This window comes from Schistosoma haematobium, chromosome 4 (assembly GCF_000699445.3).
Source record: "Schistosoma haematobium chromosome 4, whole genome shotgun sequence".
NCBI classification, from domain to species: domain Eukaryota; kingdom Metazoa; phylum Platyhelminthes; class Trematoda; order Strigeidida; family Schistosomatidae; genus Schistosoma; species Schistosoma haematobium.
In genome coordinates, this window is record NC_067199.1 from 25,690,680 (window position 1) to 25,705,175 (window position 14,496).

The 14,496-nt window shown below is 30.9% G+C and overlaps 1 protein-coding gene across 4 annotated transcripts in view; it reads right to left on the reverse strand.

The window, feature by feature from the left end:
• ELAPOR1 (Endosome/lysosome-associated apoptosis and autophagy regulator 1) overlaps nt 1-14,496 on the reverse strand; it is a 65,912-nt gene that overhangs the window by 32,538 nt on the left and 18,878 nt on the right. For 3 of the 4 annotated variants that reach the window (XM_035729849.2, XM_051216065.1, XM_051216067.1), the window contains 4 exons: nt 9,423-9,490; nt 7,407-7,577; nt 1,468-1,722; nt 389-509 (listed from right to left, as the gene is read on the reverse strand). In XM_035729849.2, coding sequence (XP_035585334.2) covers nt 389-509; nt 1,468-1,722; nt 7,407-7,577; nt 9,423-9,490 — 615 coding nt within the window. Of the gene's footprint in view, nt 1-388; nt 510-1,467; nt 1,723-7,406; nt 7,578-9,422; nt 13,393-14,496 lie in introns of all 4 variants that reach the window. The other variant, XM_051216066.1, reaches the window with a different exon arrangement.

Consider the following 14,496-nt stretch of genomic DNA (forward strand, 5'->3'; position numbering starts at 1 on the left):
TCATAATAGTTTTTCTTTGGAGAATAATTTCTGATCACATACATAACAGTACATAACAAACACATACCAATGCCATTTTATTAAATATGGAAATTATTTATCAAATCGAAAGTAAAATTTCAAACATCAGTCTCTTCCACAATACACAGATGGGTTTTTAAATAAAGTAATCAGTGTGAGACTTTAAAGTTTCGGTTTCGATTCGTGAAAGGCTGAGTTCCAGATCAGAATAAGTTAACTGCCCCTGGCTCTCTGGTTTTCACTGAGTCGTAATACGATATCAGTCTGTCACGATAAACTACATCTAAATTAAATTAAATCTAATATTATAACCTACTAATCCAGACCATGATAATGTTAAATTAATTGATACAAAAAGTTTACTTACATAAATTGAAGAATTCTCTATACATTGGACTGTTTTGCCATATGCCATACTTATAAGAAATTCATGATAGTACCCCGTTCCTGATGGAGTAAACATTTTTGGACTGGAGACATGATGAACTCTAAAGTAAATCAAAAGATAACCAGACTTAGTTATTTTTCAGATCAAAGTATTGTTCAATGTATAGCTGTGGTTACAAGTAGGTTCATTCTTAAACAATTCATATTATCAGAATGGAGTTTGTGGAGATTGTATTAACTTTTTAGAGTCAATCTAAAATAGACTACCATACCAGGACAAAACGGCCGTCCAGTGCTTCCACGTTTTCAGTGGTGATCTAATTCAAATCGATTCATTAATTCAACTATTAAATTAGTATTATCTCCACTCTGATAATAATCATCGTGTGCTCACTAGTGACTGACTTAAAAATGGATTTCCAGGTGTTCTAGTGAGAAGTTGTGACCAGTGGAGTCCAAACGTGTCTGTTGTAAGGCAGCTGCTCACTGGAGATAATAGTGGACGGTCGCGCAAGATGGTGGATTGGTTGAAGTTAGACATTAACACCGTTGGATGCCAGCTCAGTGGTTCAAGGGTTGTGTCCGCCCGCGAAACCGAATGTCCTGGGTCTACTGAGGAGTCCCATACTAGGACGAAACAGTCGCCCAGTGCTTCCGGGTTTTCAATGGTGGTCTAGCTTAAATCGACTCATGAATTCAACTAATAAATCCATATTATGTCATTCTAAGAAGAAAAAGGAAATATTCTAGTGTGGTGAGATGAAAATGTTAACTCTACCATTGAAAAATTATAAAAGTTTTATGCATCAAACATTGACGAATACGAAGTCCACTTCCTGTCCTACTTGAGGTGCATCGACTGAATAGAAATGTCCAAGCCCCAGCGTTATTCATTGTCAACTCCCATAAGAATAAGATCAACTTATTAATATACTCAATATCAAAACATTCACTCAATGAGCTTTATATGTCAACAAAAAAAACTGTTTAATTCCGTCCTGATGAACATCAAAAACAATGTGGATAAACAAAAACTTTCCAAAACTGTATAAATTTTACCTGTCAATCACATCAGTTAAATTATATTGAAAGCCAGAGGCTGTAATTGGTTGTGTATCAGTCACACATATACTATGATTCACTGCAATTGTACCTGGTTCACATAAATGACATGCTTCTGTAACTGTATGTAAACTGGATGCATCACCAACTACAATGGAATTATTTGGACATTTTGTACAATTGATTATATTTGTTTTATTAATTTCATCATATTGTACTGAATAATATAGACCAGATGGACAAGTTTTACACCTATAAAATTAATAAAACAAAATAATGAAAATAAAGAATTGTCAGGATGAATACTGTTCTGTTTTCAAGTACAATGTAACGGATAATACATTCTGAATAAAGTGTTTAGCATACAAGGTCAAAAATAAAAATTAAGCTTAGAAGAAATGAAGATAAAACTTGACCAAATTTTATACTTAAAAAAAAACACAATTAGCAAGCAATGATTTATAAGACTCAATTCCGACAGGTGAAATTAGTGAAAAGGGAAAGAGGTAGCTTATTAACATTATTTTTAACATAATCAATCAATCATAAGCAACACAGAACTTAACACTTATGTGCGTCGACTTGAGTCCCCATACCAAATCAGCAAAACTAGGTAGATAGCAAACCACTGAGAACTAGGTAGCAATCGACGGATGTTTTGTCCCAGTATGAGACTCCTAGGTAGCGCTCATCCATAACTCACTGATGATCAAATCCACGAAATTCTGGCCTCTCAACGAGCTATCAACCCTCAGACTATGAAACCCCATCGATTGGTGAACATGCTTACCTTTAATCATTTCGCGATACTCTTTGGCCATCTTCGATTATTTTCGATGAGCTACTGCCTGACACCCGAACGTGCTAGTGCACTATCGCGAATTGATTAAAGGTGGAGATATTCAACCCTAGATCCTGGTTCACTGGTCTAAAGATTGGGCACTCACTGAAAGACTAGAATTTCGTGGATTCAATTACTGGTGGATCAAGAGTGAGCGCTCCCTAAGAGTCTCGTAATGTGAAGAAACGTATTGCGATTGCTACCTGGATGTTATTGGTTGTTTAAGTAAGGTTAGTTGGCGGTGTAAATTTTGGAAATAAAGAACATCATTCAAGAAGAATGATTAATTTTACGGAATTAGTAACATAAAATAACTTCGAGGATCAAGATCTAAGGGACAGCAATGAATTAATACGTTAGCATAATTGAAATAGGTCTTGAACAATAACACGCAACATCTCCGATCATTGGTTAGGCTTGCGTCAACTAGGAAATTCCTTAATCAGTCTTCATCTCACGTAAATGTGATTTTTCGAAATACATGTTTAAACATAAACATACTAAGAAAACAAATTTAATCACGAATATTTGTCAAGATTAGAACGAATAGTTTGACATAAATTGGCCACCAAGTATAGAGAAGTCATTATATGTGAAAATTATATTTGAAATAATTTCAGAGAACAAAATTTAAATAATTCCAACATTTCGTCCAGCTAACTTGTCTGGAATTCTTCAGGGTAATAATCAAAATCATCAAAGAAGTTCAGACAAGTTAGCTGGACGAAACGTTGGAATTATTTGAATTTCAATCGCTGAGATTATTTCAAATATAATTTTCACATATAGTGAAATTTAATCACGGTTTATAGATTTCATTGGCCACAGTTGCCGTGTAGTATCTTTATAGAGGCATTGTCGCTACATGATAAGGAAATATCTACCAAGTTTATTATGGTGAAGTATCTTACCAAATAGTATTAATGTTCTTTCAATTCTGTTTCCACATGGGCTGGTCTATTTAGTTATATCTACAAATTCCAAATAATGATAGCCAGATAAAAACAATAATACAAATAATAGCCTTTGAGGCTGTAGAGCTTTCATTGTTCTTCCTCAAGTAAAAGTTAACCTGAAGTTTGTGCTGATGATGTTGTTCAGAAGAACAATGAAAGTTCCATGACCAAACCATCCGGCTCAGAAAACGAGACCATTATTATTATTATTATTATCTTTATCACCGTTACTATTATTATTACACTTGATATCCTTTCTGAGAAATTTATTCAGCATCCACCCCTATCTACTATATCTGACCTAATTCATATTATTCTACATATTACGTAATTTCCGATTTTTATTCCATCATTTTCTCTCTCACCCCATGTTGACCATATTTATTCTGATTATTTATTTCACAATTTCATTTCACTTATAAATTGATTCAAGTTAACACTTCGTATTAGTCAACCCCACCATTAACGATTTGGTTTGATTTTATATAACAAACAACAATTCTCAATTCACATATTACAAGTTTAAATGATGTACTCTGCCTTAAATCTGGCCAGTCTTATGCATTACTCAATCGGATTTATAATTGTAGAACTTGATGAGAAATTTTTGATTGAGATCATGAACCGATTGATGTTAGACCATCACAATTCGAAACCTGGAAGCCCTGGATAGTAGTTTCGTCCCATTGGGGGACTCCTCAGCAGTGCGCACCCACGATCCCGCGAGCGGGATTCGAACCCAGGGCCTTCGGTCTCGCGCGCGAACGCTTAACCAACTGCACCACTGAGTCGGCATCCAATGATGATAGTTTCTAAATTATTGAAATTATTGAAATTATTGAAAAGAATAATCTTCGTTTATACAATTGTGTTTTAATATAATGGGAATTTTCCAGCGATTAAAACGAGATTTCACCAAAATCACCCAACTGAGCTACAAATCTTCCAAACAATCAAAATTCTTTGTAGTCTAGTCTTAAAACGAAGTATAAGTCGGTAACCTACTGACTTATGATTTTTAAAATGAATATCATGTTTCCGTCAGGAATATTGCTCTCAAAGATTAACCCAAAGTAAGAGGATAATCAATAAAATATACTACGAAGAATAAGGTGAATTTTCAATTTTATACAAGCAAAATGTTTACAGTGACAAATTGTCACCTTCGTTGCAGAAGAATGGGAAACTTGGTGAAAACAAGGACAAACATATCTCAGTCCAATTCATGTAACAAATAACTGGAGATATGTTCAACTTACGACATACACAATTGTTAAAACTTCTGTGCTACAGTTTTCCCTTTTTAAAATTCTACTCGTTTAGCTGAATAGTAGAACGTAAAGCAAATTCTGACAAAACAACCCATGTATACAAATATGTATTTTTTTGAAAGATTGAAGGCTTGATTTAAGTATATAACTCTGGTTTTTAAGTGACTCCCAAAAAACACTAGCATTAATTGAGATGTCATTGAAAATCAGATGTAGACGTTTAGCTTCAGTATAGGACTGTTCAGGACTACACATAAAGCAATAGGTAAGTGGACGTAATGCCAATATTATGCAAATCGAAAGGTTAGGTCCTCACCATGAGATCTGAAAGTCCTGGTCATGAGTGCTCTTTGATAAGGAATACCATACAAGCACAAACCAGGTATCTCGTGTTTCCTGGTTTTTGATGATGACTAATTAAGAACAGTCTATGGTAAAAAAAATGTGAATTTCGACAGTCACTTCAAGCTCCCTAGAACGCTTGATTTGTTGTTTAGGATGAAGATTATCCCCAACAGGATCGTGAATGCTCATCACTGAAGATTTCAGTACTAGAATGCAACTGGTTTTCACTGGTTCTAATGTCAATACATAGCAAAAACTAAAAAAACAACTTGAAAATTCAACAAATAACATCATCTATAAACGAGAGTTGAATTATAAATTAGATTAGACTCTAGTAAAATCGATTATTTGTGATAATTAAATGTTACCAAAATGACTCATATCTTTCAACTTAAATCACATGTAAGTAGATTCTCTTGTCTTATAAAAAGTTTTAATCAGTATCTTTACAACACCAAACAAGAAAAATAAGATTGATGATGCCTAGACAATTCAATCAAAGAAAGCATAATAATATCTATTGTTGATCTGTTAAAATGTTCATTTACACGACATATTAATTTTGTACCCTTTTTTTCAAAGTACCTACACGTACAACAATTGATGATTTGTTGATGATGAATTTAATCTAATATGTCAAACTTAGAAATGCAGTACAATGTTTCTCTCAAGTCATGAGATAGACATAATAAATTAATGCAAACATTTTTGATGTAAAATATAAGAATTGATTATTTTATAAACTAGTACATACACATACACTCATATTACTATTATTAATGATTGTGGAATGGACTTTGATGATATACAAAACATCTCTAATTCAACAGTCTAAGTTTAGTGTGATTATCGCAGAAATTGTACGCCTTAAATTCTGTTCCATGCATAGGCTTGGATATTTATTACTGAGATGTCTCAAATAAAAATGAAATAAAAATCCATCTAATAAACATAATTGTGGTAACCTAATAAAAAGTGAATTGAAGAAATATTATGAAATTTTTGGACTGGTATTAATACAGCTAATCTATACGACATAAGTTATTAAAATGAAGCTTACTTCATTGCGCAACAAAACACAATAAGCAGTACTACATAATATTTTCACAGTGCCTCCAGCTAATGAGTCCCAGGATAATATAAAGCGCTTTAAACTCACGGATAGCGATCATTTAAGATTCGATACACCAAGTGGCGTCTAGAACTGATAGAATGTACAATACCTCTGAATTGTTTAATTTTAACCAATTAAACAACGCAGTTGCTGGACAATCTCATCATATTACACATTGACTGAGGTGACAAAGAAATTGGGGTAGAACGGTGATAGAAATAGCATTGAACACATGCTAATTTACTAAAGTAAATATCATCATTCTTTTCTTGCTTAAAATGTATGCTTGATTCGTCAAATAAATTCAAGATAATAAATCTTAATCAAAAATTTGATCTAGCAACGTTTTTTTTGCTTAAATTTAAAGCTTTTCCTGAAATATCTTCAAATATGTTGTCATGGTGATTATAAAATTAATAATGCTAATTTAAAACAAAACTTTAACACCAAAAAAAATCAGCTAAAATACCAATAAATATTAATAACAGTGTAATTTGAATTTTATTTAATGTAACAAATAGATTTATTTTAAAAGAAAGTGTCAATTACTTAAATAGAGAATGTTTTCACAAATTTGAATGATTTTATTATGTTATTAGATCATACCTACAATAATAAATATAACTTGACTTAGTGTAATCTATATTGTAACGGTAAAAGTAAATCTCAGCATTAATTAATTGATATTGTAATAAACTTCTTATTTAAATTGACACTCAAATTGTGATTACTTAAAAATTTATTGCTTTTTCCTAATGGTTTTCAATGAACAATATTTGTCACTCAGCCGTCAGTTGTGATAAGAGTTCCTATGATTTCAGTTGTAATAACACTTTGTTTCTCTTTTTATTATATGTAAGTATATAGTGAATTAATGAATCATAATGTAATCGTTTCTTTTCACTCTAAAGTGTCGACAGATATCATGTTAACTCGTGATTTTTTTTTTTAAAGTTTTACATGTATGTAAAGTGAGGTAGCATACTCCGCAATATTTTATTTACTACATATATATGGTACGATTTACAGCAGTGAAATAATGGTGATTAGAGAACTGATCAAAAAGCCTAGTAATTAAAGATAAATAAAATTGTAATAAAAATGTTTTTCAATAAACTGAGTTTTGAATAGGACAACTATAAAACTATCGACACATCACTAACAAAATACATTCATCCAATTGGCACGTTAATAACCATTATTACTGTATCAATCTTATGTCATTCAAAAACTATCTACATATGGATAATATGAATAATTCATTTGAATGCGATCTAATGATCATTCAATAGAAAAAATAATCTATCATTGAACTTTCTCTTATTTTCTTTCTTTCGAAAAATAAAGAAAAACAAAGCAGATAAATAAATAAAACATCATTTAGTTTATTATTCATCATATTTACGTACTTTCCATTGACAATTCCTTGAACACATGTTTGACATCCGATAATATTATCATTTTTCACATTGGTTACTTCAATTTGATAAATATTTACATGATCTTGTATATGAATTGGTGAACTTGGTTTTTCAAAAATCCACTTAAATGTAACTTCACTTGCATCTTTTATATGATACCTAATTAATAATAATAATAATATAAATAGTAATGATAATAATAATAACAATACGAGCAAAAATGAAAACAGTAAATCGTAATACAACTAGTAACAAAAAATATTCATGATTTATAACTAAATACTACTTGTAAGTAATACCATAACACGTTTTGATAATGCAATGAAAAAACAAAATTTATCCAAATTATCTTCTTAAATTAACGTATTTACCTAAAAAATAGGTATAAATAAAAATATAATTTTCAACCCTTAATGAATACACTCAAACGCATTGTTATTCATAAAGATGATTGTTATTAAGTAGTATCATCATTAAAAATTTCTACAAGTGAAATGTTATACAGCATCTATAGCATAGAACTACCACATCGTCACCGGATTGAATAAAAATGATTGGTTAAAATATTAATTATGACACTAGATCTCAAATGACAAGTAAAAACATTGAATAGAAATTTACTGAATTCAATTATATAAACAAATACGATCAACCAACACACAATGATCCCATTACAAATGAACCCTGTTAGTAAATCAACCTATAACATGTTAACATCATTTGTGAACCTAATCGGTTTTAATATATATATATATATATATATATATATATATATATAATCTAACTTTTAAGAATGATAAATGTGTTCATTATTATTTCCTAACACTCAACATATGTACTACAATGAATATTAGTAGAATAAACTATTTATTATCATCTAATGACAAGAATCACTTTTAATTAATCCTTCTTAATATAACACGACAACGATTCAGTGTCATCTACCTTAAATCTGTCCCATTTCATAAATCTCTTAGCTAAGATGTAGTATAGGACTTCCTAGTAGTACATACTCACTATCTTGAAAATGCGGACTGAACTCGGGACTCTCAGTCTCTTGCGAACGTTCAACCTCTAGACCATTCATCCTATACCCAAACATGTTAACAACTGACTCCTAGAAAGAAGCTTCTAGAGAAAAGCCGTAACTAGTAGCGTTCGGCCATTTTGAGTGTTAGACAGTTATCTATCATATGCGACGGTAAATAGTTGCATAATATCGCAAATTAAATAAAGTTATACACTAACACCGTTGAATGATGGCTCAATGATCTAGAAGTTACGAGTTCTCGAAAGAGACAGAAGGTTCTGAGTTTGATTCCTCAATATACGGTTGTGAATGTATATTGTTGAAGAGTATCTTACGAGGATGAAAAGGTTGCCTGGTTTTCAATGGTGATCTAGTTAGGATAATTTCGTGATCCAAAAAAACTATACGAATTCCATAATCCCCATTAAACCTTATACTGACATGATATTGTAGTTTATGAACTTGTTATTACTAAGACTTAAAGATAAATAGTTCATTCACATAGATGTTTGAACTGTGATCAAACACTTTGTTGCTAACTACTAACATTGGATCATAATAAGCATATACTGTACCAGTTGTGAGACAACTTCTAAGTCAATAATTTCGAACTTCTTGACATAGATGAACTTTGTCAATTATATGATCAAATACTTAATTCAAAAAGAGTGTGTTCTTTTGCATATTTCTCTAACCTTATTCAACATCACTTGGAAGACAATAAAATTCATAGTATAATATACTGTTAATTATACAATATGACAAAATTAACTAATCAATGAATTTTTTATTCACCAAATCAAATTATCAATTCCATCTCAGTGGTATGTATGTTTGTATATATATATATATATATATATATATATATATATATATATATATATATATGTTTATTCTCTAAATAAACACAAGCTGAAACTGTACAATGGTATTTAAAACATATCACAGTAACTATTCAGTTTTCAATAACTCACGTGAAATTTCTTCGGTTTGATGATCCACCCCAGATAGCAATCATTTTTTCATTACCAGCGACAAAAACCTAAGTGAAAACAATTAATAATAATTCTCAACAAATAAAATAAATACAATTTTGAATGAATCCCAGTTTAGTTTCAGTTATATAGCTTTGTTATTTTTTGTAGATATTTTGAAATTCATATGGTGTTGTTTATTTGAATCTTCTCATTGATGTTTACGACTGCATTTGATCAGTCGTAAACATCAATATGAAAACTCAAGCAAACAATACAAAAATGAATTAAAATTTCACTCCATTACACAATCTAATGGCTATTAGGACTCAGTAGCTAAGTGGATAACGTGATGGTGTTTGAAGCGAACGTTACTGGGTTCGAGTTTCCGAGTGAACATCAACTCTGTAATGTAGGTACATCAAGCTGATGAGTTCCAAATACTACGAAACACGTGTCCTGGATTTCACTACTAGCCACCATCCATCTTTGCTCACAATGATATTTTGAAAAGAATTTATGTCATAAAAATTGAGGTTGCCAAGAGAGCCACTGACAACTAGGGGATATTCTAAAACATCTTAAACAAATCAATAACACCAAACAATTAAATTCATTAAAAGTACTTTTAGAATGAAATTACTTAAGTTTTGATAAAGACCTGTTCATCTGTAAAGTCAAACTAGAAATAATTGAGACAAATAACTCACTGGATAAATTTTGTTGAATATCGCTAACTGACCAAAAGTCAAAATTTGATCTATTCAATTATAATAACTTAGTCTGAAGGTGTTATGGTCACCATACAGTTTAAAGACTATAGAACTAATCGTATGTGAAAACGTAGACGTGGACAAATAAGACTTTTTATTGTAGGAGAGAACAATTTTTTAGTGGCTGCCTGATGTTTTACAGTTTCTCAAATATAGTCAGTTTATGATGAAAATTACCATTAGTATTTTGTATGAATGTAAACTGCTAGTTTCATTCATAGTGCTTGACATAGTAATTAAAAGTCACATTAAACCCATATAATTTATTAGAAGTTTGATAAAAGATATATGTCATCAGGTACCTATCTAAGTAACGATATCCCTCAAAGCTAACAAACACTCATGCATACACAATATATTGGTTGGAAATGTGGCTATTTTTCTGAAGGGGAAGAGATGGATATTTATGAATGAGTTATGCAAATATTTTTTGATTCGGTTGCCTAATGAAAGCTTCCTACTCACTCTTAGTTCTCTCATTCAAGTATGTGGTTTGAGCACACATACAGAAGGCGTATATCTCAGTAGCAAAGTCATGCTACTGCACAACGTAACATTTATATGACTACGATAAAATTATCGAACACTTTTCATTCCCAGCCTAAATCAATTTCTTCCAAGTTATCTGAATAAATCACAAATATAAAATTTTTTTGAGGATTCATTAGATTGAAAGTTTACACAACTGCTCTTTTTACAATTCACTAGTGAAACTCAAAACAAAACTTCGCGAATAAGAACTGTGATTCGTAGTTAGAAATAACATGATTCTAGTTTCGACTCCACTCTAAACATTTCTGGCTGAAAGTAGCTTTTTATTCAAGTTATTTTATGTGAGTTAGAAAACTGATTATAAAAGTACAAGAGTATTTTGAACAGAAAAACACCTTATTTCTTAAAAGAAATGTATATATTTTGACTAGGGGAAAATGGAATTCTCGGTATCAACAATACAGTCATGAAGAATAATACTGTATCTGTCTAAAGCGTTATAGCAATTTAGACAAGGTGTTGAAAAATTCTTTGTTGTGTGACTACCTTGATCTGAATCGCCTCATTCATAAACAATTAAAGTCCTATGGTGAATTAATATAACAGGCTAATAGGAACTGTTGTCTAAAGGTTTACTGATTTTTGTATGTTTAATTACAAGTTTATCGATTACACTGTATGCTTGCATGTCTGCTTTCATTCGTCCATATTATTCTTTGTCTATTTCCACATTTGTGCTCATGTTAATTATTAAGTTTAATTGAGCTCAAACTACGTATGCCTAATTGATTATCATTAATTCATACATTATTCAATTTATATAACGAGCAAGTCACTGATTATTCATTGAATAGGTGTTTACAATTACGCCTGTTTGGATATACTCAACTAACATAATCAATCTGCCAGTTTGCTTGCTCACATGAATGTTTGAAATGCATACATCCTAAAACGAACTTGTATTCGACTCTTTATTTCTATATTGCACTAAAATGAATAGTCGATATAAAACATACCACGTTAAATAGAATATATCCGTTATAAGTTCCAATATCGTTCAGTGATATCGGAGTTAGAGAATGGACTTTGAAGACTAATGAATTAGAATATGAGGTTTGTTAAATAAATCAAATTAGATAACTGAATAATAACTCTGGAAATTTGACACGTATTATCGTGAATGCTACACTAGTCAATAGAGTTTACAGTTTTAAACAAACATTACGGCAATATTAATGACTATAAACAAAGTAAGTTTACAAAATCGTAAAGATGACTTCAATTAGTGTGGAAATAAGATAACCTTATGAAGTCATAATTTCACTGTAATGCTCTAGACAACAATTTAAGCAAATTTTATATCGTGTCAGTAAAGTTTAATACTATTTTACAAATCTTAATATTTTAAAACAAATTAGTTATTTCACGTTTCAATATTAATCTGAACCATCACACAGTAATCAGTAAGTTGAGGAACATGACATTGCATAAAGGTACATAATTAACAAACTCATCAAAATTCAATGAGAATAGTTAATTTGAAATGACGTAAGGTTCACATTTATTGAATTGTTCCACTTCATTTTCTCTTTTTTTCTCAAATTAAACTATATGAAGATCAATTCACTTGGTACTTGAATCTTCCCATTGATATTTAGGACTGAAATTGATCAGTCTCATATTGGCACATATGCATACTGTGCTTATTGCCTAGATATTGCCTTAATTTATAAGGATTATAAGCAAAGATGGAATATTGGCTAGCAATGGAATCCAGGATACGCGTTTCGTCCTATTTGGGACTCGTCAGGTGGATGTATCTGCATCTCAGAGTTGATGTTCACTCTGGGAGAGACTGATAAATTTCTGTCCCAAACATCAATGGGAAGATTCAAGTAAAACAATACCAAGTAAATTGAATTTCACCGCATTGCACAAGCAAGTGACCATCAGGACTCAGTAGCTAAGGGGATAACGCGATGGCGTTTGGAGCGAATGGTACTGGGTTCGAGCCCCAGAGTGAACATCAACTCTAAGATGCAGGGACATCCAGCTGACCATTCACGAATAGCACGAAACGCGCGTCCTGGATTCCACTGCTAGCCACTATTCTATCTTTGCTTATATATGAAGATCATTTAAGATTTCATAATTAAATTTAAGCATCAAAGAATCCATCAATTTTACTTTACATAAAACTATTATGCATAATTACTGAAATAAAACTAAATTATCTCCCCTCTATCCGGTCCTCTATTGTTGATAACATGAGATATCACAGATAATCCCATCGATATCATAAGTTATAAATTATTAAGACACTCCTTATTTTTATCCCATTCAATTAATATTCTCGTAATGAATATCACGTATTATTCAAATAAAATATCACATAATATTGATCTTTATCCTAATTCTACATCTTTGTTCAGTATCAATATAAATTTTCATTCTTCTTGTGTAGTAAACAAGTATTTACAAGCAAAATACTTGTTATTACTACTGAGAAATCTGTTGAAGTGGTTACTTGAATGTAAACTATTAGTGACCAGAATTAATTGAATACAATATAAGCAAGGTCATTTATTTAAGTAAATAATAAGTATTATTGTTATAGTCACTGATCAGTGAATTGTACAATAAAAAATATCAATAACCTGGGTGTTGTTTTCTTCTTCTTCATTTATATCACTGTTGCTTAACAACTTTAAAACAATAAACCAAATGATACCATAGAGAAAAACAAATGAACATTGAATAATAATTCTTAATAAAAATTTCTTTTCAACTAATATGAAAAATACACTTTCTTAATCATAATTAAGAATAATAAAAACTAGTTCGGCTAGTATCATAAAACAAGATTGATGGTCAGGACATGGAACGATTATGTTTATAGATTGGAACGATTTTTCTTTTTTTGCAACAAATGTAAAGATGAAATCCAGGTTATCTTCAAATATGGTTGATTTGGAATAACGAATCCATAAAGTGTGAATGCTGATATGGATTTACAGTATTTATCTTTTTGGTTCATACCTAACTGTTAGCATACTGAACTTGTATGAAGAAAATTAATGAAAAGTGGTGTTTATAAAATTTCATCCTAATAATTGTGATTCACTTAAAAGTGACTAACTTCGAGAAAAATTCCCGAATTCACTAGAGTTTAGCCATTATGAGATAGAAACTATTATTTACATTGACTAAATTCTGCTCAACATTAAGAATTTTTTATAGTCATTAAATGCCAATCTAGTAGTCTGATGGATAAGCTTTCGTCAGGAAGTCTGAAGGTGCTGGGTTTAATCCCTGGTAGGATCAGGGTTGTGTACTGCTAAAGAGTCGCATACTAGAATACAACATTTATCAGTTACTTCCATAAGTCAGTGGTTGTCTAATTAAAGTCAATTTGTGATGTTAGCCTATAATTTATGTCCGTTATCATAACTCAGTAATGATGTTCAACAACACTTTGTACTTGATATTATTACCACAAAGTCTAAACAATTCGAAGGGTCATAATCGCTTAACTTGAAACTTAAATTTCTAGAAAGTTTTCTTAAAAATGATTTTGGATTAATGCTCCTTGTTGATTACAGACAACAAATTCGTTCACATAGAGCATATAGCAATAAAGTGGACTTTAAACAAGTTGCATTGATTTAAGGAAAACTGTATATGTTCATGAAGCAGATGCGAAAATAAATGAACGTCATACACTGCCCTATACTCCTATTTCCTTTTAATAAAAAAACATCTATCATTTATATTTACAACAAACTAAATATTGCATAAAATAAATATTC